Source organism: Chinchilla lanigera, unplaced genomic scaffold (genome assembly GCF_000276665.1).
Source record: "Chinchilla lanigera isolate Chin_1 unplaced genomic scaffold, ChiLan1.0 scaffold00041, whole genome shotgun sequence".
Lineage (NCBI taxonomy): Eukaryota > Metazoa > Chordata > Mammalia > Rodentia > Chinchillidae > Chinchilla > Chinchilla lanigera.
Genome location: NW_004955442.1, coordinates 7,488,266 through 7,515,788, shown reverse-complemented (window position 1 = coordinate 7,515,788; position 27,523 = coordinate 7,488,266). Strand labels below are relative to the sequence as shown.

The 27,523-nt window shown below is 44.8% G+C and overlaps 1 protein-coding gene across 8 annotated transcripts in view; it reads left to right on the top strand.

Annotated features, from left to right (window-relative positions):
- Window positions 1-27,523, top strand: part of Clec16a (C-type lectin domain family 16, member A) — a 214,437-nt gene that overhangs the window by 68,264 nt on the left and 118,650 nt on the right. For all 8 annotated transcript variants that reach the window (XM_013517853.1, XM_005391173.2, XM_013517852.1 and 5 more), the window contains 5 exons: window positions 2,377-2,509; window positions 6,484-6,584; window positions 21,603-21,725; window positions 24,087-24,196; window positions 24,917-24,961. In XM_013517853.1, coding sequence (XP_013373307.1) covers window positions 2,377-2,509; window positions 6,484-6,584; window positions 21,603-21,725; window positions 24,087-24,196; window positions 24,917-24,961 — 512 coding nt within the window. The remainder of the gene's footprint in view (window positions 1-2,376; window positions 2,510-6,483; window positions 6,585-21,602; window positions 21,726-24,086; window positions 24,197-24,916; window positions 24,962-27,523) is intronic.

Here is a 27,523-nt window from a genome sequence, read left to right as displayed (position 1 = left end):
CCTGGGTATGACAGGAAGGCATTGAGAGTTTTGAACAGGAGAGTGATACGAGCTAATTTGTGCTTAAAATCACTTGGGTTTGTGTGGAGAACAAACAAAGGGGCAAGAAAGAAAGAACAGACCAGTTAGGAGGCCCTTGTGCAAGTGCTGAGGAAACTGTGAAGGACACCATGTTGGACTCTGTGGAAGGATGAGACCATCTTTCTGGAAATGTGGGATCATTTCATCATCTGTTTCTCCTCCAGTATGTCTCTCAAAGGTGGGAGAAGTGACCAGAACCCTGAATTCCATGGGCTGATTGAGCCCCTTCTCATCCACATTGGTAGGGACTTCCTGCAGGGGCACTTGGAAACAGCTCTCCATTTTTAATTCTAGATGTCTTTCTTTAGTGTTCCCTGACTTTTTCTGAAAATAAAAATGTACACCAAGTTGATTGCTAGAAGTTATTTTTACTTAGTCAGAGTAAGGGGCAATCACAGGCTCCCTCTGTCTTGCCCTTTCCAGAAGATGTGAGTCAAAGTTGTTTCTGAAATGTGAACAATTTCAAAATACTTTCACTGAATTTGGTTCTGTCTTTTTAACTATATGTTCTGTGTTCCAAGATGCCTCAAGTCCTTTGGGAAGGAAATATGGCATCAATAAAGCAAAATAACACTTTAAAATCATTAAATAAATAAAATAAATGATTGCAATTTGTATTGTGTTGTCAAAATCAGGGCTGTGGTTTTTTTAGCATTGCCAGACTGAGTAGAGAGAGATTTCTGACCCTGTCCTTTTTTAAATTGGTATATTTTAGATATTCATAGTGATAACATTCATCATAGGGAAATTTGTACCTATACATGGTGTATCTTGCTTTTTTTCATTCCCCTCCCCTCCCTTCAGCCCCTTGTCCACTCTTTATTACAAAAGCTTTGTTCCCATTTCTTCTAGGTTTTTTTTTTCTTGTCACTTCTTTCCTCTCCCCCTTTTCCCCCATCTCATTTGAACATTTTCATCCTATTTCTCAATATCTATTAGATTTTTTGGTCCTTATTTACACTTTCAGTTTCTCACACCAAAGAAACCATGGAAATTTACACTTTTTTTTTTTTTTTTTTTTTTTTGGTTTTTCTCCGGTACCGGGAACCGAACTCACGACCTTGCGCTTGCCAGGCAGGCGCTTTGCCGCTGAGCTAAATCCCCAGCCCCCTACACGTTTTATTTCACTTAAGCGTATGGTCTTGAGATGAATCCATTTAGTTAGAAATGTCTCAAACTTACTCTTGATGGCAGAGTAGTACTTCATTGTATAAAAAAAAACTACATCTTTATCTGTTCATCGCTTCATGGGCATTTGGGTTGTTTCCAAGTTTTAGCTATTACAAATTGTGCTGCTATAATCATGAGTGTGCATATATTGCTCTGATATGATGCTTTTCATTCTTTTGGGAAGATACTAAGAAGGGGAATAGCTGGGTTGAATGAAACCTCTAGTTTTAGTTTTTTTTTGAGGAATCTCCATACTGATTTCCATAGTGGTTGTACCAGTTTACACTCCTACTAGCAGTGGAGAAGAGGTCTTTTTTCCCCACAGCCCCACCAGCATTTGTTATGGCTTGATTTCTTGATAATAGCCATTCTTTCTGAGGTGAGATAGAATCTCAGCATTATTTTAATTTACATCTCTCAAATGACCAGTGATGTTGAACATTTTTTCATATATGTATTTGCTTTTTACTTCTTCATCTGAGAAGTGTCTATTCATTTCAGATGCCCATTTTTAAATTGGATCTATACATTTGGGGGTCTGATTTTTTTTGAGTTCTTTATATATTCTAGATAGTAGTCCTTTGAGGAACAGCTGGCAAAATTTTTTTCCCACACTTTGGGTTGTCTCTTCTCTCTATTGGTGGTTTCTATTGCTGTGCAAAAGCTTTTTAGAAAGATGAGATCCCAGTTATTGATATTTTGTGATAGTTCCTGTGCAATTGGAGTTTTGTTCATAAAATCTTTACCTATACCAATGTCTTCAAGAGTTCTACCTATTCTCTCTTCCAGCAGATTTAGTGTTTGTATTTTAATGTTTAGATCTTTAAGCAATTGAATTTTAATTTAACGCATGATGAAAGATATGGGTCTAGTTTTAGTCTTCGACATGTGGAGAGCCAGTTTTTCCAGCACCTTTTATTAAAGAGGCTGCCTTTCTTCCAGTGAAGATATTTGGCTCTTTTTTCAAAGATGAGATGTCTGGCCGTGTCTTGTTTGCTCCCCAGCATGTTGCTGGTGTTCAGGTCCCCAGTGTTGAACGTTTGCTTATATCCCAACATGTGTATGTCTGTAAGTCAAGGTTTATAAAGCTGTCTGGGCTCATCTAGTCTCTGTGTTTGATTTCAGAGATTGAGATGGTGATCATGGAGCGCAGCAAGCTCTCGGAGTTGGCCGCCAGCACCTCTGTGCAGGAACAGAATACGACGGATGAGGAGAAGAGCGCTGCTGCCACATGCTCTGAGAGCCTGCAGTGGAACAGGTAGTCCCGCAGCCCTGCTGAGCTTGCCTGGTGCTGCTGGGTGGTCCTCAGCCTCACAGAGGCAGGGCGGAGCTCAGCGAGAAGGTTGAATGCTTGTTCATCCCACCCAGATGGCCTCTTCTGCCTCAATATAATCATCTTTTTTTTTTTTGGTTTTTTGGTTTTTCTCTGGTACCGGGAACTGAACTCACGACCTTGCGCTTGCAAGGCAGGCGCTTTGCCGCTGAGCTAAATCCCCAGCCCCTCTTCTGCCTCAATAGACCATGCTGCTTCCCTTCGTCCCCCAGTCTTTTCCAGCCTCTGGCCACCCAGAGGCATAGCAATTTCTCTCAAGAGGAATGGGGACAGGGCTGTTACTAGTGCTTGCCTCTTGAAAAGAGAACTATTGGCATAGGATATCACCCTCTTGGAGCACACTGCAGCTGGGCCCCACCTAAAGGATGTGGGCCACATCTTACCCTGGCTGCTCTTAGGGGGTTCCTCACTGGAGCCAGGCTTAGGTTTCCCTGACTTGTTCATTCACTGCCTCACACACTACATCTGCAGGGCTGCACTTAGGGTTCAGCCAGCATGCTGCTGCAGCTGTCTGCCTCTGCCTTGGGCTGATGGGTCATTTCAGTGATGGCCTGTGAAGTTGCATCTTTTCCACCTTGGCACACACATCTCCTAGAACTGTGCCATGGTGCCACCTCCTTCAAAAGGGGACTGCTTCCAGACTGTCCAGTGAACTGTTGGGGAGGATTTCCTTGTTACAAGGTGACCCCACTGCCCAGGCCCCAGCTGATTCCTCTAGCCGCTTATGGCTCATTCACTTCCTGAACTAGGATAGATAGCAGCCCCCTGCCATTCTACTTATTAATCCAACTGAAAGTGAAGAGTTGAAGCCCACAAATTTTATTTATTTATTTATTCATTCATTCATGCATGCATTCATTTTTGTCATGCTGGGAATTGAACTCATGGCCTTCACACTGTCCCTAGCCCTTTTTTATTTTGAGGGTCTCACTAAGTTGCTAACTTGCCCATGCTGGGATCAAACTTGTGATCCTCCTTGCTCACCCTCCCAGAGGGCTCAGATTACAGGCACATACCACCACATCCAGCTGAAGCCCACTACTGTTTTGTCTCCACATCTTGTTTATCTTTTTTCTTGGCAAATGTTTCAGTTATCTAATAGAGGGAGTTAATATTTATCAGATGTGCAAGACAGCCATTTTTAGTTTGTGTTAATAAAATCATTGGACTACGAATGGTGTGGGCTGTTGGTTTTTATATCCTATAAAGACATTTTTGATTTTGTGACAAAAAAAATGTAACTCCTGAAGTTCTGAAAATTTAGGAAGTTATTCTAAGCACAGAAAGTGAGGACAACCTTTAGGTGCCTAGTACAGCATTGGAATACAAATAATTGGGAAAACAAGTAACTAGCAGTGGGAGATGCTTAAACAAACGCAGATATATCTGCTTAATAGAATATTAGCTGCTGCTTTCAAGTGAATACTATGATGATGTGTTTGGTTTCTTTGGATCTAATACATGAAAACAATCTTTAATGAAACACATGTTTTGCATAGTACAGTAGTACTACAGCTTTGCTGAGAAGAAAAATATCTCTATATTTCTCCTGTTAAGAAGCAAACCAAAATTTTTTTTCTAAATTTTACATTTTTAAATTGATATTTTTTTCTAAATTTTAGTGAAGAGAAAGGTTTTCTTTGAGTTGATTGAGATTTTTTCTAACTTTGGGTGACTCCATCTGCATCTTTGACCATGTGACTTAGTAATGGAAGTTGTCTTGGATGTCTTGAGTTGGGCCACCTGTAGGCCTGCCAAGTTTGGGGCCAGGTCACTGCTGTTCTCTGAAATTGTATGCCTAGGTGGAGAGCTGGATCTCTGTTGCAGAGATAGTTGGTTGCTGATTGTGAGAGACTGTAACAGCCCTCTGTCCCCTGCACTTCCCAGTGCTGAGGGAGCACACAGAGGGTGAAGGAGGATGGCCAGTTGTTCTCCAGGATGGACATTGCATCTTGGCACTGGATGACCCACTTGCCCAAGGAAATAGCGTAATAAAACGTAGAGCTCTTCGTATATTCCCTGTGCATTATGAGCTCTACTTGCATTTAGAGTTGACTATAAACTTAGGCAACTAAAAACATTCAAAACATTGCTTCTTTTAAAAAGTATGACATGATACAAATTCAGAAAATGTGACAACCTTGAAAAGAAGAAGCAAAAGTCTCGATGATTCTACTGTCCCAAGGCAACCATTGCTACCTACCATTTTCATTCTTTCTCACCTTTCTTGAATGCAGCCTGCTGGGAATTCTGCCTTCCTTCTTCCCATTAGCTCATTTCTGTCATTTTTTTATTCCTCTTTTTTCCATCCAATATCAAATCCAAGTGTCTTTTTCCCTTTATTATACTCTTGGTAAACAAAATGCTTAGTGACTCCATAGTAGATCATCTCATACATAAAAGATGGTGTATCCACCCAGCGTTCCCTCTGTTATTGCACTGGGTTATTCATATTATTCCCAAATGAAAATATAATCCAAACTTCAAGCAGCTGGTTTATAAGAAAATGTTTTATACTTTATCTTGCATCCAAGTTTGGAAGAGTCAGCACTGGAAACCTACAGAAACCCAAATGCACACATGGCAAAACTCTTAACACATCTGAAAGGTGGCAGATGGCCTGCTGTGGCTCCAGAGAAACAGACTGAATGTCATTGTCCCCTTTAGTTTTTGTGTGCTCTGCATTTATTTGGAATGTTTATGACAAGTACATTTTCACTACTTTTTCTTTGCATTTTTAATTCAATATTTTATATTGATGGTTTGTTTAGAGAACTCAAAATTCAAAGAGGTATAAAAGATTTTGCAGAGAACAGTTCCCCAGTTTCACTTTGCATAGATAACCAGTGTTGTTAGTAGCTTGCATGCCCTTCCAGGGCTTAAATGTGCCCTTGAGCACTCACTGGTGTGGTCAGCTCTCATGGCTTCAACCTGGCATCCAGAGGAACAGGCACAAATGGTCACGGGATAGGAACTCCCTGCCTACAGGCCCTACCTATGCATATTGTATTATCCTTATCTTGAAGATGTTCCAGGCCAGGCCCTGCCTCTGGAGGGCAGCGTTTGCGATATATGGTTTCTAATATTTGCCACTGCTCTTTAGATTTCACACACACAGCATCAGAGGTGAGAGACCTTGCTATCAGTTCTTAGTCAGAGGATGTCAGTCTAAGAAACTGTTGACCCAGGTCTGCCAAAATGACATTATGGAGAAGTGCCCTTGGAATAGTAAAGATAGAAAACAACAGCTACCAGATGTTGGCCCTCCAGTCACTAAGTCCCTTTCAGTCATCTTCACCTCTGAGTCTTTACAGCAGCCCTGCCAGGTTCTAACCTGTCGTACAAATTGGGTCATGGGAGAGAGGGTTAGAAGTAACTTAGCTGCGGGTGGCAGCTAAGAAGAGGGAGAATCAGGGTGTGAACCCAGGCACTCTGGCGCTGGGCTCCATGCCCTTACACTTGTTCATGTTGTTTGTGCCTTGTGTGGTATTACTGGTCTTTCATGATGCCCGGTTTTCTTCATTCTCCTGGGACACTCCTCACTTTGTGTCATGGTGATGTATGTATGTTTGTCTGTTCCCTATCTCTATCAACTGGTGTGGGAGTGCCAGAGAACGGGGACTTCCATATCATCAATCCCCAGTGTCTGGGACACCTGGTAAATGATTGTTAAGTGACCTGTTCCTTGTTCAGTTTCTCCTGTAGATAGCAGCTTTCTATGGGCAGAGCCTACTTATTTGTATTAGTGTCCCTGGGGCCAGGTGTTGACTCGGCACATATGAGGGGCCTTGGAGTACAGAGCCATGACAGGCAAGAGCAGCTGGCACCTCGTGGGTGGGGAATGGGAGGGAATGTTCACTTTGTGCCAAGAGGCTCAACCATGCCCCTTCTTTTTCCAGACCCTTCCTGGATATGGTATACCATGCCCTGGACAGCCCTGACGATGATTACCATGCCCTCTTCGTGCTGTGTCTCCTGTATGCCATGTCTCATAACAAAGGTAGGTGTGCTCTCGCCTGCCTACTGCTATGACCTGACCATGGCTAGATCGCCTGCTCTGCTGCTTGGGGCGGAAAGAAGAGCCCTTCATGGGGTACTTTCTTTCTGGCTGCTAAAGCTGGCTCCCGCAACACCCTTCTGCTTCTTCCCATTGCTCAGGTGCTTTCGTACAGACTGAAGCCACAGGAATTGGTGACTCAGGCAATAAGGGGAAAGCTTAGTGTTGACTGTCTAACCCACCATGACTGTCTTCACGCTGTGGCTTTCTGTCGACCCCTTGCTTTACAGTTGACTTAGCCAACAACCGCTTTCCCAACATCAGAACCAAAATCAGTCAAACCATAACCTTGGTTTTGCTATTTATAATACTTGGTGTTCCTGCCATGAGTTCAGGACTAAAATAAACCTGGGTAGATTTGTTAAAGTGTAGGTTTCCTTTCTAAAGAAAGGTGTGGTTCTCTAGCTTCCCCTGTTGAGGCTGTGTGTTTAGGATCCAGCTCATGTGGAGCTGACAGTTGATTAGGCTTCGTCATTCCTTCCCCCACTGCTGACTGCTGGGAACAGCCTCTGGTGTTTCCCCCATCTGGCTTGACATGGCATGTTTGGGAACCTCCACATCAGGCTCTCATCAAAGATAAATTAAGAAACATTTCTTCTAGCCTTGCCAAGAATTGCGGATGGCATAGATGACATGTTATACTGTATCAAGTAACATTTTAGGAGGCTTCTCATAAGCTTATTGAGAAGTCGAAGGAGTTGGTTTTTACTAAGACAACATGTCAATAGAGATAGTAAAATGTATCGATGCTGGGCATAGAGGCACACATCAGTAATCCCGGCTGCTTGGGAGGCTGAGACAGGAAGATCAGAAGGTCGAGGCCAGCTTGGGCAACTTAGACAGTTTCTCAAAATAAAAAGAGCTGGGGATATAGCTCAGGACACCCTGGCTCAGTCCCTAGTACGCTAACAAAGTAAAACAAAAAACATAAACTCAGTGTAGCTAAGCATTTATTCTTAATCACTAATTGTGAAAACTAAGTCTACTGGTGGCAAATGTGACACAAGTCTCTCCCCTACCTTCAGCCTTCAGCTCTCTCCCTCATAGGCAGCTCATTCTACCAGTTTCTTGTGTGTCTTTTCAAAGATAGCTGTGCAAACCTAAGTAGGAGTACAAGTGAATTTACTGCTGCAACTACTCCCTCAGCCATAAATGTGTCGTGCTGTCTCTTGTGCCCCTCTCTGTCATCACATACTAGCACCTGGCTTTGTGTGCATGTAGAAGTGCCTGATTTGCTTTGATCATGTGTCTGTGCCACCGTTTGTTCTAATATCTGCTTAGCAGATGGCACTGAGACTGTTGCCAGGCTTGTCCTCTTGTGAAGGGACCAGCCATAACCACTTTGCTCAGGTATAAACCATGGTGCTCATAGCATGTCTAAAGACACAGCCTGAGACATGTTTCTTTTTCTCTTTCTTCCCTCTGCCAGTATAGGGGATCAAACCTAGCCCCACACATGTTGGCAAGTGCTCTAGCACTGAGCTACACCCCAGCCCTGCAGCCTGAGCCTTTTAAAAGAAACATAGCCAGCTCCAGATCCTGCCGACTTTTCCCTCTGCAGTCTTATTGTCTCCCATGCCTTCTGTAGTTGCCTCCAGTACCTGGCTTGATGCCTAACACACAGGGACCCTCCATTACTGAGAGTACAGTGAACTCCATGAGGCCTACCAACCCCTGCCTGTGCATTGCCCACCACGCTCCAGGCCCTGCCTCTGCACCCTCCTCATTCCAACACCTCAGCTTTAGATCCTGCCTCTGTGCTTTGGCAACACCTTGAAACACTGCATTCCTATTGTATAGGTGCACTCTTCTGCCGTTCTCTTCCGCTGAAATTGCCAACCAAGCTTGAAACTGCTATAACCTTCAGCTTTCTCACTCTTATGTTCCCAGCATTTACTCATCAGATCGTGTCAGTTCTCCCTTTTCAGCCTGTCTGATCAATAGACTTTTAACTGAGCCCAGTGCCTGGCTTTGAGCAGGTGTGGAGGTCAGAGCAGAGGCATGGGGGCATGTGAGGTCTGGCCCTGGTATTCCAGGTCATTATCCTAGGCTAGGACCAACCACCAGCCTCTTGGAAGGGTCATACGTACTGCCGTTTTATAATCCATCCTCTGTCCCACCCCAGAAATGCTTTGCAGTACAACTGCTTTGACCCCCACCTTCCCTGTTCAAAAACCACTAGTGTCTCCTTCTCCCCTGATCCGACCTCTACCCTCTTGTACCTATCATTTGGGGTATGCAGATTGTACCTACTTTTCCAACTTGATTATCAGTTTTTTGGGGTTTTTTTTGTTTGTTTTTTTTTTTGGTTTTTCTCCGGTACCGGGAACCGAACTCATGACCTTGCGCTTGCCAGGCAGGCTCTTTGCCGCTAAGCTAAATCCCCAGCCCCTGCAACTTGATCATCAGTGATTCCTAGGACTTCCCTTTACTCCCTCCCAGCAGTCTTCAAATTTTTATGTAGTGACAGAACTCTTGTATGCAGATGAACCCCATGGCAGCTGTCATGGTACCTACTGAAGTCTTCAGTGATCTTTTGGTGCCAAGCAACGGAAACTGCTGTTCATTACCTGAAGCTAAAGAGAAAGCCTATTATAGGAATGCCTCTGGGGCAGCTCACAGGATCCAAGAGTTTCCTAAAAAGCCTAGACCAGAACCTTTAGCCAAAGAGATCCAGGGAGCAACCAACTCTGGGTACCCCAGCCTTCCCTCAAGGGCTCTTACTTGGTCCCAGCAAACCCTAGGCTGGGAGTCTGTCTATTCCAGGTTCAAATTCTTAGACAGGATTCCAGCTTGGTGATGTCTAACTTGAAAAATGCAGACTTGGTCCTGAGGGCTCAGCCCTGTGTCGGGGACTGATCCCTAGAACAGAACTGCTTTGGAAGCCTGGTAACCATTCTGGTCAGTGTCAGCACATCTGCCTGTTCCTGGAGTCTAGCTTCTTTTTTATTGGTGTTTTTTCCTGTCATTTTCTCTTCTCCAACATCATTACCTGTTGAAATGCTGCTTGTCTGTTAGTGTTCTGCTCAGAAGTCACCTTCTCCAGAAAACCCTCTCCAGTCCTTTCAGGGTTAATGCCACATAATGTGGCACTTTCTATACATTGCTGGATTTGATGTGCTAACATTTCAATATGTTTTACATGTATGTTCAGGAATGATACTGGTATGGAGTCTTCTGTCTCGTTTTGCTCTCAGCATTTGCTTACTTACAGAATGAACTGGAAAATATTCTTTCCTCAGTTTTTTGAAAACAGATTTTAGAGAACTAGCGTTATTTCTTTTTAAAATATTCCTTAAATCAATGAAGCCATCTGGGCCTGCAGTCTTGCATGAGAGTTTTGTTTGTTTGTTTTTGCAGTATTAGAAATTGAACACAGGGCTTTACTAGGTGAATACTCTACCACTAAGCTACATCTCCAGCCCCTTTTTAAATTTTGCTTTGAGGCTGGGTTTCACTAAGTTGCTCAGGTTAGCTTAGACTTGCCATCCTCCTGCCTCAGCCTCCTGAGCAGTTAGGATTACGGGTGTACACCATCACGTCCAGCCGAGCAGAAGTTTTTAATTAGTCAGTTTCTTCAATAGACAGAAGGCTATTTAAGGTTCTCTGTTTCTTCTTGAGTGAGCTCTGGTTAATTTGTATCTTTTAAAGAATTTGTCATTTCATCTAGATTGCTGAATTTCTTGCCATAAATTTGTTCATAATACTCCTTTATCATCTTTTTATTGTCTGTAGGATCTGTAGTGATGCCTCCCTGTAATTCATGGTATTGATAATTTGGATTGTAGAGTTTTTTTCCTGACCAGTTTGGCTACGGGACTGTCAGTTTTATTGGTGTTCTCTGTCACTTTTCTGTTTTCAGTTTCATCAGTTTCTTTATTTCTTACCTTCTGCTTATTTCAGATTTAATTTACTCTTCTTTGTATAGTTTCTTAAGCTAGAAGCTTGGATTATTGACTTTATAAGTTAGTGCATTTATTTTAACTTTAAATTAATGCAGAGTAAAATTAACTTTTTGCATATAGTTCTGTGAATTCTAGCACACATGTGGATTTATGTGGGCATCACCACAGTCAGGATATACTACGCTTTCTTTACCCTCATGCTACTCTTTTTTGATCACATCGACTTTACAGCTTTCACTGATTTTTTAGCTTTCTTTTTTCGTAAGAATTTAATGCTGTGTCTAAGAACTGCTTTAGCTACATGCAGTAAATTTTGATATATGTGGTTTATTTTAATTCAGTTTAAGTTATTTTATAATTAACTTTTTGATTTCTTCTTGTCTATCATTTGTGTGGTGTCAAGCTGCGTTTCTATTAACTGATTTTTCTTTTGCTTTTGGATTCTGTTCACCCACACCATTTATATTCTTTATTGTTGTTGTTACTGTTTTTGTGTATCTGGTAACTTTTGATTGGTTGACAGTGTGAATTTTACATTGTTGGATGCTGGATTCTTTTTTCCTTTAAATATTTTTGGGCCTATGGTTAAGTTATTTGGAATTGGCCTGCTTCTTGCTGAGGCTTGCTTTTAATATTAGTAAAGCTGGTCCAGACAGCATCTGGTCTGAGGCTAGTGTGACTCCCACTGGTGAGGCAGTGCTTTTCTGAGACTTTACACAATGTGCAGTGGATAGGTCGCCTCTGCACACTGCCCAGCCCTGTGTGCACTCCAGGGATTGCTCCACCTGCTTCATAACAGAAAGTCTTTTCCTCTCCTCACATTGTGCAGAGATCAGAACTTAGCTGGAGCCCAGAAGGAACCATCAGCACTTCTCAGATGCTTTCTCTGAGGAGTCCTTCTTTTCAGGACTCCCATAAACTGCAGCGGCTTGGCTTCTCTGACTCCCAATGCTGCCTCTTCCTCTCCTGAGGCCTGGGATCTCTCTAGACAATGAGCTGGAGCAGTCGCTGGACCACCTCCTTTGATTGCTTTTTCAGCAGTTACTCTTCTGTGCGACCTGTTGTCTCCAGAGGCTGCCAACCATTCATTTATGTATTTGCTCTTGTTTGCTAGGTTGTTTGAATCTGGAGGTAAATACAGTCCATCTTGTCTGGAAATCATGGCATCATTTTTTAATTTAAAAAGTGAGGTATAATTAATATACAATAAGCTGCATGTATTAAAATGGAGAATTTAATACATTTTGATAAAGGGAAGCCCTCGGCACCATCAAGACAGTGTTCATATCAATCACCCCGAAAGCTTCTCCACGTCCCTCCTTCTCCTCTCACGCCTTCCTCCCCAGACAGCCCTGATCTGCTCTTCACTGTCACTTTCTAGAATTTTGTGTAAACATGATCACACAATGTATATTCTTTTTTGTATGGTTTCTTTCAATCTTCCTGATTATGTTAGCATTCATCCGTGTTTTTGTGTGTATCAGTGGTTCACTTCTTGCTGTTGGGTAGCATTCCATTGTATGCATGTGCCCCAACTTTCTTACCTATCTGTCTGTTAATGGGCTTCTGGTTGTTTGCAGATTTTAACCATTACAACTAGAACTGCTATGAACATTTGTGTACAAGTCTTCACAGACATGTTACCTTTTCTCTTGGGTAAACACTAAGAATAGAATGGCTAAATCATATAAGAGGTGTATGTTTGCCTTTTCTTTTAAAAAGAAACTGCCAAATTGCTTTCCAAAGTGCCTACATAATTTTATATCCTGCCACCAGTGTACAAGTGTTCCAGTTTCTTTATATCTTCAACACTTCTAAGTATGGTGACCTTTTACATTTTTGCCACTTAAACAGGTATCTTGTGCGATGTTGTCATTTGCATTTGCATTTTTCTGATGACCAATGATGTTAAACAGCTTTTCCTATACTTCATTTGCCATACACATACCTTGGTGAAGTCTTTTCAAATCCCTTGGCCATTTTTTATGGGGCTGGTTCTTTTCTTATTGTTGGGTTTTGAGAATTCCTTATATAGTCCTGATACAAGGTCTTTATTTTTTTACTTTTGGGGTTTTTTTTTGTTTTGTTGGTTTTTTTCTGGTACTGGGAATCGAGCTCATGACCTCACGTTTGCCAGGCAGGCAGTGTGCCGCTGAGCTAAATCCCCAGCCCCCTTTTAGGGTTTTTTGAGACAGGGTCTTGCTATGTAGTCTAGACTTGCCTTGAACTAGCTATATTGCCCAAGGCTGGCCTTGAACTTGGGATCTGCCTGCCTCAACCTCCTGAATACTGGGATTACAGCATGGACTACCACACCCAGCTAAATACAAGTTCCTTATCAGATGTGGTTTACAAAGATTTTCTTCTATTCTGTGACATGTCTTTTCATTTTCTTAACAGTAATTTTTGAAGAGCAAACATCTTTAATTTTCATGAAGTTCCCATGCCATTTTTAAAACCTCTTTTTCTCTGCCCTTTTGAACTGCCAGGTCTTGGACAGCAGAGATCATGACTTTCCTGATAGCCCCCACAGTGTCCAGCCTAGCACCTGGCACTCAGTCAGTGCTCCGCCAGAGTTTACTGATTGTTTGCCTCTCCATGTGATAGGTCCTCAAGGCTACTCTCTTCTGGCAGCCTCTGCTCAGGGCCTCAGCAGGGAGGATACCAGCAGCAACAGGGAGATGCAAGCTCCACGGGACATTGGCACACTCAGTCTTCTGGGTGGCTGGATTCCCCACGGGCTTCCTCCTGGAGCAGAGAAGTCTGAATGGCACATGGGTACTGCAGTGCCACAGTGGTAAGGGTGGAGACGACCCTCCCAGGTTCCTGCATGGGAAGCCCCTTGATCTTTCTTGGGCCTTTCTTCTTAGAAGATTGGAACTCACAATAGAAGGAATTCAATTCCTTCTTCCACTTCCTCTGATGCCATTTATTTATTAATTCCTTCACTCTGCCAGCAAATATTTTTGAAGCCCAAATTAGACAGTAGATACTGTGACTACATTTGGCATGCAGTGGAGCCTGCATTCCGTTAGAAGAGACCAACAGTATGCTACTAGCTAGCAAGGAGGGTAATTCCATGTGTGAGGAAGTAGAGCTGCGAAAATGAGCCCAGGGGATGTGATGGATCTAGCTGAAGGCAGAGGGCACTGTGCCCCCCCCCGCCCCCCGCCACCGCATGCCGAGACAAGCTTGATGTGCTCTGTGGAAAGTGAGGCCAGTATGGCCCGTGTGGAAGCAGGGAGTGAGAGTGGTGGTAGAAACAGCAGCACCAGAGTGGAAATTCATCGTGATGAGAGCAGGCAGAGTCTAGAGGGGCTTACACTGTGTCAGGGCACAGCGGGAAGCTCTCCCAGCAACCAGGGGTGATGTAATCTAGGCAGCTTTTGTCTGTTTGTGTCTTGGTTACTTTTCTCTCGTTGCTGAGACAAAACACTTGACACCCAGAATTAAGGAAGGAAGGGTTTATTTAGCTTACAGTTTGTGGAGGTTTCAGTCCATACTTGGCTGGCTCCAAGGCAGAGTGGCACATGACAGAGGGCAACAGTTTGTGGTGCTGAAGGGAGCAAAAGCAGCCAGAGCAAAAGGGAGGAGTGGTGGCAAGCAGCCTCTTTCCCTTGCTTACATATGCAAACTATCTGCCCCAGGGCCGGTGTAGCGCTCACACCCATAATCCCAGCACTGGATCATAGATCAGTCATAAACTCTAAAAGCCCGCACCATGACTGCATGAGGCTTTAGGGGAACATATAGACACAAACCATAACAGTTTGTCTTCTTTTGAATATGACCATCTTTTCTGTCAGGAGTCTTCTTTGGTTCTAAAAGACTGTCAGTTAGTTCATGAAGAATTTACTCCTGTAGTCATCGGACAAACACGTGGAGAGCGGAGCCTTGTTGTGTGCAGGGCAATTTGCTTAGCATGGGAGCTGCAGACGCCAGGCAGGTCAAGGCCCTGACCCAGCAAGCATCTTCGGGTAGGAAAGCCCTAAAGGGAGATCCCCCACCTCCTGCATCTGAGCCCCATGTGCCTGCTGGCCAGCAAAGACCCTCTGGTGAGGAATCAGAGCTGACTTCCTAAGGCCACTGGGCCACTGATACAAGGAGCTGGGAAAAGCAGCCAGAGGGTTGAAAGGAAAACTGGCAGAGGATGGAGTGAGAGAGGCAGTACAGCGCCCAGGACACATCTGTCAGATGATTGTTCTAGAGGAAGTAGGCAGCGGTGTCCTCTGGGAGACAGGAGGACGGAAACCAAGTGTTCGGATGGCGCAGACAGCAGGGAGAACTGTGTTTCTGCAAGGCGTGTTGGGCTGCTGAGGACAGTTGGGTCAGGAAGTGTCTCTTAGAACAGCCCCTGGCAGGGGAGCCAGAGGTGAAAGGAGGTGAAATTGAGAAGTCTTTTCATCAGTTAGCAGTATTTGCTATATGCATGGCACTGTTGTAAGCACTAGAACAAGTCTAATTAATTTCACTCAAATGAACAAGAAAAGGAATTGTGATGGTGAGAAATGGGAGAAGAAAGCAAATAGGGTAGAGTGAGGAGTGACCAGTGGTAGTGATGTAGAGTTACTAACCAGGGTGATTGGGGAAGGCTTCTCTGAGGAAGGAGGATCAGAACCAACAGCTAAAGAGTAAAAAAAAAAAAGGGAGCCCTAATCTCTGCAGAGATTGGGAACAGTGCCACAGGCAAAGGGAACAGCACGTGAAAGGCTCTGAGATGGGAAACTGCTTTCAAGTTTGAGGAGCAAAGAGCAGGCCAATGCGACCCTGGCCAGGCAGGCACCATAAAAGGCCTTAAAGCTGTGAAAGGGAATTTAAATTTTTTTCTGAGTCCAGTAGGAAACCCCTTCAGGATTTTTAAGTAGGACAGTGACATGATCAGATGGAAATTTTTAAATGAGCCTCTGGCTACTGGATGCAAAGCAGATCATTGGGAGTGGGGGAGCAACTTGCAGGAGGGAAGCTGGGAGACTTGTTAGGAAACTGTTTCAGTAGTCCAGGCAAGAGATAATGTGGATTGGATTAGGGAGTTGGCTGCAGAGATGCAGGAACTGGAAGAATGTGTGCTGTAGTTTAGACCTTGAGCCAGCATGTGCTGATGGATCAGATGTGGGGGTTCAGTAAAGGAATGAGTCAATGACAACTCCTCCTATTTGGTCTGAGCACCTGTGTGCTGCCATGTGCCAAGGTGGGAAGATGAGGAGAGCTGCAGGGCTGGAGGACAGTGAGCTCTACCCGATCTAGTGGGAGGAAGCACCAACTGAGGAATCCGGTGATGCCCAACGTCCCAGTTGCTTCATTACATGGCAGCTGGTGTCCAGGACCAACAAGCATGGGCCATAGAGCAGGACTGGAGAAGAACCTGCATAGTTTAAGTTTGGTACCCTCAGGGAAAATGCCTAGTGGAGTAGCTGCCACTGGTTTGTGCCCTAGTCCTGCCCGTGGACACAGGGTCTGCATTTGGTGGGGGATTTGGTGATGGTGGTGGTGGTTGGCTGGTTTTCTGGATAGGCAGCAAGCAGTTAGCTGTACTTGACTCCCAGCCCCTCTTTTCCAGATCCTAAGCAGACCCCTGAATGAAATCGTCTCTTTCAAATGGATTTTTCCTCATAAGACAATTTTAACATAAAAGCAATGTTAATAAAAACCAAATGTGAGCTCAAGCCTTCCAGTAAATCATAATAGATTAGATGCTGCACCAAAATGAATATCCCACAGTGGAAGGGTTGACTGGTTGGAGGAAGGCAGTTGTTGTGATTCAGTCAAGCCACATAATGAATTCTGGTTCATTTCTATAACAGAAAATGTAACCTTTTTTTTCAAGTTCACAGAACCCTAGTCCAAGAGTGAGCAAGGGGTGGAGGGTGCCTATTATTCAGCTTTTGTATTCTTAAAGGTTCTCTAGTCCAGCCATCACCCTTCTGGCATTTCATTTCCCATTTCCCATTGTTTATCCAGGAGGAATATTGGGCTTCTTGTTTTGTTTTGCTTTGGAGTTACTGGAACATGAAAGAGGTATGGGAAAGGTTGAAAGGTAACAGAATAAAGGGAGGCTTTCGCCATACTGAGAGCTGACAAAACATCATGTTGGATCTCGGCTGACACATAATCAGAGCGGGGAGTACGTTGGAAATTGGCCCAACATCTGGTTGGCTTTCGAAATGGTTGGTTTGTCTGTCATCTTCCAGAGCTGGCAAGGCTTTCATGACTGCGGCCAAGGAGACCTTGCATGGTCAAAAGAACTAGAAAAATGTTTGAACATTATTTACCTGGTGTTATCGTGGTCTTTTTATTCAGGTTCTCTGACTGGTTCCTTTTATATAGGTTTGGTGTGTCTTTTTCACTTCTATCCTGACTGCGAGTCACTGCTAATGGGGAAGAATCTGAAAATTCAGAACGTGGAGAAGAGGCTTAGTGACGAGTTACTGACATTGCGGGTCCACAACCCTCCTCTTCTGTTGTGGCTTCTTTGAGTTAGTTAGGAGTCTCCCACCCCAGCCCTGCGGAGAGGGGACACCTGTGCTGACTCAGATCTGAGGCCCCCTGAGGCCACTGGCAGGAAAGACCAAGGAAGCACGCGGCATGCTGGAAGTCAGCATAGGCTAGTGCATTTTGCAGGCCCATGTGAGGCACATTAGATTTCTTTGGAATTTTGTTTGTCATCAGGCACTTGAGGGTTGAGCCCAAAAGATAATATATTATCCAGTGTTTGCTTCAGTTGGAGAGAGATGACCAGCAAGAAAACTATTGGATTTGCCACAAAACCTACCTGTGACTGGAAACCACAGCATGTGTGTCTCTGTGTGTGTGGCCTGGCACATGTGCCATCTTACCTGTCACATGCATGCCCCTGTCATGCTGTGAAGTTGGCCTAATTCATTCAGGACTGTTGGCACTATTTTGTTTTAGGAAAGTAGTTTAAAAAATCAAGTATTTTCCCACAAATTAAATGCCTTTCTAAGAATAGTGATGATGACGTAATGCTTGTTGTAAGAAACAGAAATGAGAATAAGAATTTCGTTCGCTTGCCTGGGTTGTACTTACTACTTAATAAGGACCAACTGCTGATGATTTTGTTGTGTTTCCTTCCAACCTCTACATGTAGATAATAGATGTGGTCCTCTGTACCACTGTCGTATTGTAGCTCTTACTTGATTATGTTTTCCTCTACTTTTAAAATCTGTCTGATCTTCTGTCCCCCTTTTTTGTAGCAAGCTGAATTTGATCAAAATTAGTTAACTCCCTTAAAAATTTAATTCAGCAAACGTTTATGGACTTCATGCCAAGAGCACTTTCAGATACCATGGTACACATAGGTTGGGCAAGTGGAGAGGGAAAATGAACAAGCAAGAATTGTGCAGTGCATCAGGGAGGATGGGGAAGGACGGGGAACAGAAGCTACTCTGCTGTCTGCATGACCTCAGGCAAACTTCTTGTCTTCTTTGAACCTCAGTTTTCTTATCTATAAAGCAGAGCTCATGTTACCTACTTTATAAGAGTTCTCAAGGACTAAACTCAGCATTACACAAATACATACCAGGTCCTGTGTGCTTCTTCTGTGTAGGAAAGCCCCCCTACTTCTCTACCCACCCCCTCCCTTTCTCGCTCCTTCCTCCTTTCTTCTCTTTCTTTAGTACTGAGGATTGAACCCAGGGCCTTCACACAGAGCAATCCCCAGCTCCCATTTTTTTTTTTTTACATTTGAGTCAGGGTCTCACTAAGTCTCTCAGATTGGCTTGAACTTGCAATCCTCTTGCCTCAGACTCCCAGAATGCTGGAGTTACAGCCGTGCGCCACTGTTCCCAGCTATGTAGAGTGTGTGTGTGTGTGTGTGTGTGTGTGTGTGTGTGTGTTTCGGTGCTGGGGATGAAACACAGGGCCTTGTACATGCTGGGCAAGTGCTCTACCTCTGAACTACACCCCAACCTCTAACTTCTCCCCCAAGCTTGTCTTGGTAACAGAATCCTCCCTCCCTCCCTCATGTACCCCATCTGTACCCAAGAAGACATGTATTTTTGTTGTTTGTTTTCATTCAGTACTTTGATAAATGAAGAAGTCCACTTGAAACACATGTGGTAGTCAAGGGCCATTGGCTGCTTTTGAAGGTGGCTGGACCAGAGACTCTTCTGGAGCTTTTGAGTTGCTATACAGACCTTGAAAATTGAGAGCAAGGGTAAAATAATTCAGAGTAACAGAGGGGACTTTAGAGAGAAACTGGAGGGAGGGAAGGAGGCATCTGGCATGGAAGAAAGTTTAGAGGAAGAACAGAAACATTCAGAGGGATTTTTACAGTTTTGCATATGTCGTGTGGCACATACCTTGCCTTGGTGTCCCTGGGGCTGGTGGATAGGAACGTCTGGAAGCGTGGAGAACCCCTTGAGCAGTGTGGGGAACAGTCAGCCAGAGCACAATCCTAACCCTCAGTAACAGATGCCACCCCGTCAGTCTTCCTCTGGAAGTCTGGGTACCTAAGCTTTGCCTGTCCCTTTCTGCCACCATCCGGCTCTTCATTTTGCCCCAGCCTCTTGTTGAACCATACCCAAACTCTGCTTCAGTCCTTGACGTCCTCCCTGGGCCTGGCAAGGACTGACTCACCTTGTCCAGCCAAGGCAGCTCCTCTTCATCCTTCAGACTCCACCTGAGCACACTGTGCCCCGAGAATGCCCACAGGCAGCCCAGCAGGCCTTTGAACCACCTTTCATGGCTTGAGTTTAGCTTTTGTTAGGGTTTTTCTTTTTTTTGCTACCTCTTTGCTTTTGTTACATGTAGCATATAGAAGCACATTAATACCCTCAAACTAAAAGTTCCCACCCTTGCATACCAGTGAGCGGCAGCATTTACTGAAGTGTGGCTGCGTGCTTTTCCTCACTTAGTGACAGCTATCCCAAGATGGGTGGTTAACACAGTTACTGCCATCTCACAAGTGAGGAGACTGAGGTTCAAATGGGTTAGGTATCAAGACAAAACCCCCAGACCTTGCACGGGGCCTCTTCCCTGAGACAGTGAGCCTGCGGCACAGAGAAGGCCGTGGGCATAGCTTTCACAGCAAGCTCACTCAGCAAGCGCACTGCAGGAGTAGTGCCCCCGTTCTTCCCATGTCGGCCCATCCACACTTGGAGTCATCTAAAGTGGTCTGAGCTGTGCCTCTGATTTGCTTTGTGACTCTAAGGAAGTGCATAACCACTCCATGTCTTAATTTCCTCACTAAAGGAAGGGGCTGGGTTCAGACTCAACAGCCAGAACTGAAGTGCTTTGGTGTCCCGTGACCCGCCCTTGACTGCATTCAAATCGTTTGACAAAGCCACACTTGGGGCATGGGGAGTGTGAGAGAGTCCAAGCAACACAGTCCTCCCTCACCTGTGTCATCTCAATACGAGTGGGCCTCTTGCTCAGAGCTGGAAGAGATTCAGTAAAGCAAGATATATTGTTACGGCTTCTTACGTGGGTGCATGTGTAGGAGGTACTTAGAACCCGGACAGTCAGCTCTCCACTGCTCTTCGGGCCGTTTTGTCAACTTTCTAAATGAAGTGTTATCTGGTACTCAAGGGGGCCGTATTTCAAGAGTTCTGAGAAGTGCCACCATCCCCCCTTTTGTAGAATAACAGGAAAAGATGTATTTTAGGCACAAACAATCCACTCGGGTCTCTGAGCTCGGATCAAGTGAAATGTTTATTTCTACTAGTGAATTTCTCAAGAGCCGTGTTATACGGGAGGATAGGAGTTGGAATACTCCTGTCCCCAGCTTGGACTCTTCTGGTAGCCCTGACCAGTCTTCCTGTTGCCCCTGCTCCCAGCTTCTTCCCTATGAAAAGTAGGGACATGGTTCACAGGTATAGACTTGCCCCCTCCATCCTTACCTCCGACAGCCCTGTCTCATCTTTTGTCTTTTAAATGCTTTGAGTTTTCACAGGAGAGACTGTTGAATTTTCAATGCAGGAAAAATGATCCCTTGGTAATAGATCTGTTTTCCTGGTTTCATTGTGTATACACCTGTCTGTACTTGAGGTGTAGCTTGGTCCCTTTCTGCTCATGCCACCCTGGGCGGGGGCAGAGTGATGTCTGCCCCACCCAGCTGGGAACCTCGTGCCCTTGAGAGTGTGTGTTTTTGTTTGTTTATTTGTTTGTTTGTTTTGAGACAAAGCCTATGTAGTTCAGGCTGGCCTTGAACTCACTATGTAGCCCAGGCTGTTCTCCAACTCTCCTGCCTCAGCCTCCCGAGTGCTGGGATTACAAGCATGTGCCACCATACCTGTCTCCCTTGAGTGTGTTTTGAGGGTGCAGCTCAGCTCTTTGACTTTGGTGTTATGAGTTTGAGGGTTTGGGTGGGGTCTTGTATGTCTAGTCTTTCTCTAGGCCTTTTTCCAAGTGTGAGTGTGCCTAACACAGATAATGGCCTCAGGTGGCATACAGACCCCTGGCACTGAAATGTACTTCTTTTTCCATTTCCTCTTATGTCTACCACCATGATGGCGAACATTTTAGAGACCAAGTGCCAAACTGCAACCCAAAACTCACTCATTTATCACAAAGTGCCAACACTGCAAGTAAGCCTAAATAATAAGGTTTCAGTTTAGAAAAAACAACTCATACACTAAAAATTTTTTGCTTTCAAAGAAAAACACAATAACACATGTGTCATAGGTTCACCACTGGTCCAGAACGATGTTACCATTTGATGCTAGGCTGTCCTCAACAGTGATAAGTGCCTGCCAGTCTCTTTTTAACCAAGATAGAGCATCCCTTGGACCACAGAGAATAGAGTCATCACTGACTGGAGTATAAAATCATTGTTCAAATTTTTTTATAATTACTTTCATTTATTGCATCAGGGATGATTTCCCATTTATAAGTAGTAATAAAAAAATGTATGTTTTATAGGAGTTTGGTATACAGAAAACTTGGACATATGTTACAGTGCAGGCAGCAGCCAGGGCTGAAGAAGTCACAAAGACAGACTGTGGAGTGCTGAGGAAATCTTTTCTGCAGGCCTTTCAGGGAGGGGGCCAGGTATCCCAGTGAGGCACTGGTGCTCACATCTTTCCCGTTTTCATTCCAGGCATAGATCCTGAAAAACTAGAGCAAATCCAGCTGCCAGTGCCAAATGTGGCCGAGAAGACCACCTACAATCATCTGCTGGCTGAAAGGCTCATCAGGATCATGAACAATGCTGCTCAGCCAGGTACTAGCCTGGGGGTGTTGTCTGTCACAGGGCTGTGGTGTCAGAGAGACTGGGTCCCCGGATGGTACCACCACCCTAGGGTTCTGGACCTAGCTCTTCTAAGAATCTAGGCAAATCTCACTTGTTCTCCCTTCCATGTCCTGGGCCACCAGTACTACAACCATGTCTTTATCTGAGTCACCTCTTTCTATACCCTACCTCTGAAACCATCTCTTCTCCACACCCAGCCCCCTCTCTTGCCTGTGCAGAGTCTGCAGCCCTTCTCTCTGGGTGAGCCAATGGGAAAAGGAGTCCGCTCATTGGCAGGAACTTGTAGAGGTAGCAGGGTTTGGGGTGGAAGACCACACTCCACTCCCTTCAGGCAGCAACAGGAGTCCTTGAAGGGGACAATGTAATACAAAGCAGACTTGGCTAACTGGGCCAGAAAAGGGGATTGGCACAGGGGCAGGCAGGAGTAAGACTGCTGCTGAGGCACACTGACCCAGCAAGGTCCGGCAGTGATCAGAGGCTATTAGTCATGGGGCCAGAAGAGGTCACTGAGTAGAGGTTGGTCAGCAGTTTTCCAGGCTGGTTCCTGGGGTTTGTATGCTTAAGAAGGCCTATTTTGTGTGCATTGAGCTTTTCATTTTTAAGCATGGATTCTCTCTTCTCATCTGTTTCTGACTTTTGGGACATGAACAAAGGGCAAGCAGGGAGTTGTGTGGGGTTTCCCCCAGTGGCTCATCCCGGTCTCTGATGTGTCCATCCTCAGAGGCGAGGTCTGGAGACTCCCTCCTCCCTGGCTCTTTTCTTGCCACAACTTGCCTAGAAATAAGCTTAAAGACTCATGGGGAGGTTTGCATAAGAGCAGCTGTTCTTTGAGCAGTTGCAGATGTTTCTATGAGAGGTGGCAGATGTAGGTTTGGCAAGCAGAGCACCTGAAGTCTGCCACTTGCCCAGTTGTGAGGCCCTAGGCAAGTCATTTCACTTTCTTAAGTATCAGTTTTTAGAGGTACCCATTGCAATGAGTTTAAACCTACCTCCATGCCTGGCTCACAGCTGGTTAGCATAGCAAACTGTGTTAGAACTTGGTTACAGTTAATAGAGACCCACCTTAGACTACTGTAAACAGTCCAAGCAGAAACAAAGCTGTGTTGGCTGGTAAGCTAATAAAGGCTGCTCGGGTCTGGCCTAGGGCACAGCTAGATCTAGAGGCTCAAATGTTTTCAAGACTGTGTTTGGACTCTGCTGCCCTCTGAGTTGGCAAGGTAAACCTTCAGCCGCTCCAGCTGCCCTCGCTCCTGGAGCTTTGCGCATGCTCTGTGTAGACACTTTAGAAGGGAGATCCCGAAGCTTTATTTGCAGAATACTGTATGGAGATTGAAAACACTGGCCAAGTGAGGGGATGGCTGTAGTGGATTACAGTGCATGTGCCTTGCAGGGTCCACCAGTGTTTCTGTTTTCTCTGTGCCCAGTGCAAGGACAGACTCTCTTGCCCAGCATTTCCCAGTTCCAGCAAGCCATAGAATTGAACCTCCACTGGCCCTGGCTGACTCCTTACCTATCCCAACCTGATCACTACCACCCTAGCAATGTAACACCCTGCCCAGCCTGGGTGATGTGCCTTCCCTGGAAGGGGGACCAGTGCCACCCAAATCACATGGCCCAGGGTGGTGCTGGGGGTTCTTCAGAGGAAAGAGTGGTGTCATTCCTGGAGATGGGGAAAGAGTACCAGACAAAAACAGCAATAGCCCGCAGAAGGCTACTTTCTAGCCAACACTTAGCTCTTTTCCACCTCCCCTCTTCCTGATAAAGGGACTTCAGAGACCTATTTGGTATGCCTTAGTGACACAGTACCTGACACTAACAATCTGGAGGAGAGGTTATTTGGGCTTGTGGTTTTTGGAGGTTTCAGTCCATAGCTGGCTGGGCAGAAATGGCATAGTAGAAGGGTCTGGGAGGAAAGCTGCTCAAGTCATGGCAGCCAGGAAGCAGAGCGAAAGAGCCGAGAAGGGAGATCGACCCTTCCAGGTCAATCCCCAGTGACCTGCTTCTTCTGAGCAGACCCTACCTCCTAGCAGCAAGTCAGCCATATCACCCCATGATTTAATTACCTTCCAAAAGCCCCATCTGTGGGCACATGAGGCCTTTGGGGTACATCCTTGATCTAAACCATAATATGGTATAAGCAGCTTTGTTGGGAATGTTGAATTGTAATTGACTGGGAAGGGCGTTAGCATATGGGGCTCCCTCTGTGTTTCCCGTGGGTAGACCTTGACTGGTCGGCTGTCAGGCCTGCTAGCCTCACAGCAGGAAGCCCAGAGCCTGTGTTCCAGGGCACTGCTCCTGGGGCTGCAAGGCTGACCCTTCTGTGTTCCACAGATGGGAAGATCCGCCTGGCCGCACTGGAGCTGAGCTGCCTGCTCCTGAAGCAGCAAGTCCTGACCAGCTCTGGCTGTATCATAAAGGACGTGCACCTGGCCTGCCTGGAGGTGAGGCTTTCCCTCTCCCCATTCCTGTGGGCCCAGGAGAGTAGAAGAGATTAGGATGGAGGCCAGGTAGGAGCTCTGCTCCATTCCACTTGTTCAGAAGGAAACTCCTTTCAGCCAAGACTCACTTGAAGGGTCAGTCCACTTACTCTGCATTTTAGTAGCTTGTTACAATTATTTGGTTCTATATTTGCTCCCAAGATTTTTAAATTCTTCCTTTTGTATTATGAAACTTTCATATGTATATAAACATACACATTATCTATAATTTCTGCACTAAAATATACATTTATTAAGTTTTGATAGTTTGTATTGTCCCCCTACCGTTATTTCTGTTTTTAAAGAAAATTTAGGAAGTACAAGGAGGTAAAAAGTAACAAGTATAGTGGATGCTTAAGGGTGTCTGTGCAGATATACTCTCACATACACATACTTACAAAAGAATTCTCTATTTTGTAAAAGTGGAGTCATAATGGCCATAACTTATTCACCCCCACACACACACTTAATTGTGTATTAACAGGCTTCCCATGTTATCACATTGAATTACCTGGCCTTTGTCAATTTGCGTTTTGAGTTCTGCCTCCCGCTCTTCCTCCCTAAGAATCATTTTATATATTAAAGATATTAGTCCAACATCTGTTTTACATGTACTGTCTTTGCAGAATTGGTAACAAACCCCACCTGCTTGCCTCAATTAGACCATGTTCTTTCTTTTAACAGGGCGCAAGAGAAGAGAGTGTCCACCTGGTGCGGCATTTCTATAAGGTGACTGGGAGTGTGCCGTGTCTTGTAGAAAGGGGATAATAGAAGATTACGTGCGTTGAGTTATTCTTTATACTTGTGATCACTAAATGAAAATGCTTGATTTCATATTCTCAGAGCAGTGAATGCTTTTTCTTCCCCCTGGTACTAAGGATTGAACCCAGGGCATTTACAACCCTTGTTGATTTTATTTTTTATTTTGAGACAAGGTCACACTAAGTTGCTCAAGCTGGGCTTGAACTTGCAGTCCTCCTGCCTTAGCCTCCCAGCATGCTGGGGTTACAGGTGTTACATGGTGGAAAGGACAGGAAGACTCTGGGGCCTCTTTTATAAGGTTACCCTCATGATATAATCACCTCTAAAAGACCCCACCTCCTACACCATCACCCTGGGAGTGGGATTTTGCCATACAAATTTTGGGGAGCTGTAAACATTCAGACTTTAGCGTTCGGCAAGTCTTATCATTGTCAGCCATGCTGGATTAGTCTGTTTGTCAGACAGTCCTAGTAATTTTCTGAATTTTGGTCTCCATATCAGATCTCCTCAGATCTTACTAGCGATGGTTCCCCCTAAAGGCCTAATGGAGGTCCTCCTAGATGGGAGAACGGCGTCATTGCTGCCATTTTCTGTTGTTCACCTGTGCTTTCATTATTTGTATTCTTTTAAGCTGCTATTTCTTTACAGGAATCTTTTAAGCCACAATCCATTATTGTCAGTGTTTGTTAAGGTAAAACCAGGTCCTATAATCTAGAAATCTACCTCGAGAGAGGTGCCATGGACCCTGTTCAGCTACAGTAGTGCACAAACTCAAACAAGGGCAGCACCCTGTGGGTCTCCCATGCACTGGGGAAGAAATCCCAGTTTGGCCTTTTAGTGGGGACATACCCCTGCTTGCACAACCAGAACAAAGTAGAAACCCCATAGGTGAGTTAGCTGTCTTAGACTCTCTTTCCGGGATTGCTGCTCTAAGTTTTATTCTCCCTTCCCCCAAAGCTTTTGGGTTGCAAAACCAGAAAGGCATAGAGGCAGGCATTTTCCCTGAAGGTGATTCTCTTCTCTTCTGTTAACAAAAGGAGAAGTATATTTGAATATACTTCTCCCATCCAGATTTCTCTCTTGCTTTTATCCTATTATTATAGGTGCTAGGTTAGATAGAAATTAATAGGCAGTCAGACAAGGACAGGCCTTTGAGAGGGTCTGTGCAAAAGACAAGAGCACACCAAAACTGTAGCTGGTGGCACATCCTTTGGAGACCAGGCCTCAAGATAGAGATGCAATGACCAGGCCTACAAACCATCCTGAGGAGTAAACAATAACTTGAGTTTGTCCTGTGATTGGTATCACCTAGTCCAGTAAAGTTCAGATAGACAGAAGTCACCCAGGTGGATGACCGGAGCATCTGGACCCATCTCTTCCCCAATATGACTTTGTTCTTTCCTTGTACCCTTGCTACTTGACTCACTTCCCAAGTGGATCAGTACTAGCTAAGAAGCTAAACCTGTAATTCTATAGGTTGATTATATTTGACCCACATTGTACCCACATTTTAACTTTGCTGTATAATTACTCCTGGCAAAGGGCCTCAGTGGCAGCCCATTTTCGGGACCCCTCCTATCTGTCAGGAGCTACCTTTCAGTCTTTCCTACACTTAACTGTTGTTCTTTGGAATTCATTCTTCACTTTTGAGGGACACAAACTCAACATGTCTGACATCTAGCAGGTTGGGAGTTATATTTCTCCTATATCACTATAACACCTACACTGTAAATATAATGTCTCTGAAGCTTTTAGAAGTTCTGTAGGGTTGTCAGTTCTGTTGGTGTTCCTTATGCCATGCAAGAACCTTGAAGTTTATCTGTAGTTCTGACAAGTGGAAAAATATAAAAGAGATCTCTCCTCTGTGCCTTTCTGCACCCTGACTCCGTGTGTGTGTGTCCCCCATGACTTAAGAGACAGGATAGTTCTAACAATCATTGTCAAACAGAGATGACAGTGACAGCGCTAACATTTCTCCTTCTCTGACTGAGCGGCAGGCTCTGCACTCTGCATTTTATGTACATTAATTCACTTCACCTTTGCAATGAATGACCCAACAACATGGACCTATTCTTTTTTGTTTGTTTGTTTGTTTTTTTCCCATCCTTGCAGTGAAACAGGGAGAATATAAAGTAGGCTGGGAATTGGTCCCAACTCTATCTCAGACCCCCACTGTGTTCTGAAGGGGACCTCCTGGGCAGAGCCTCACCCTGAAGACCTCCATGACCCCAGGTGCTTGCCTCAAAAGCAAGTGGGAAGAGCCATATAATTTTAGTTTTAAGCATTCTTAATTATACTCGTCCTCCCAGAGATGTAGAACGTCACATTTTTAACGTGGTGACTTAGCCAGGATTTCCTATGTCTCCTATCATTCTTACAAGTAGATGATATTAAATACTTTGGGAGAGGTACTCGGGGTTAAAACTGAGACTTTTAATTTTTTTTTTTTTTTTTTTTTGGTTTTTCTCCGGTACCGGGAACCGAACTCACGACCTTGCGCTTGCCAGGCAGGCGCTTTTGCCGCTGAGC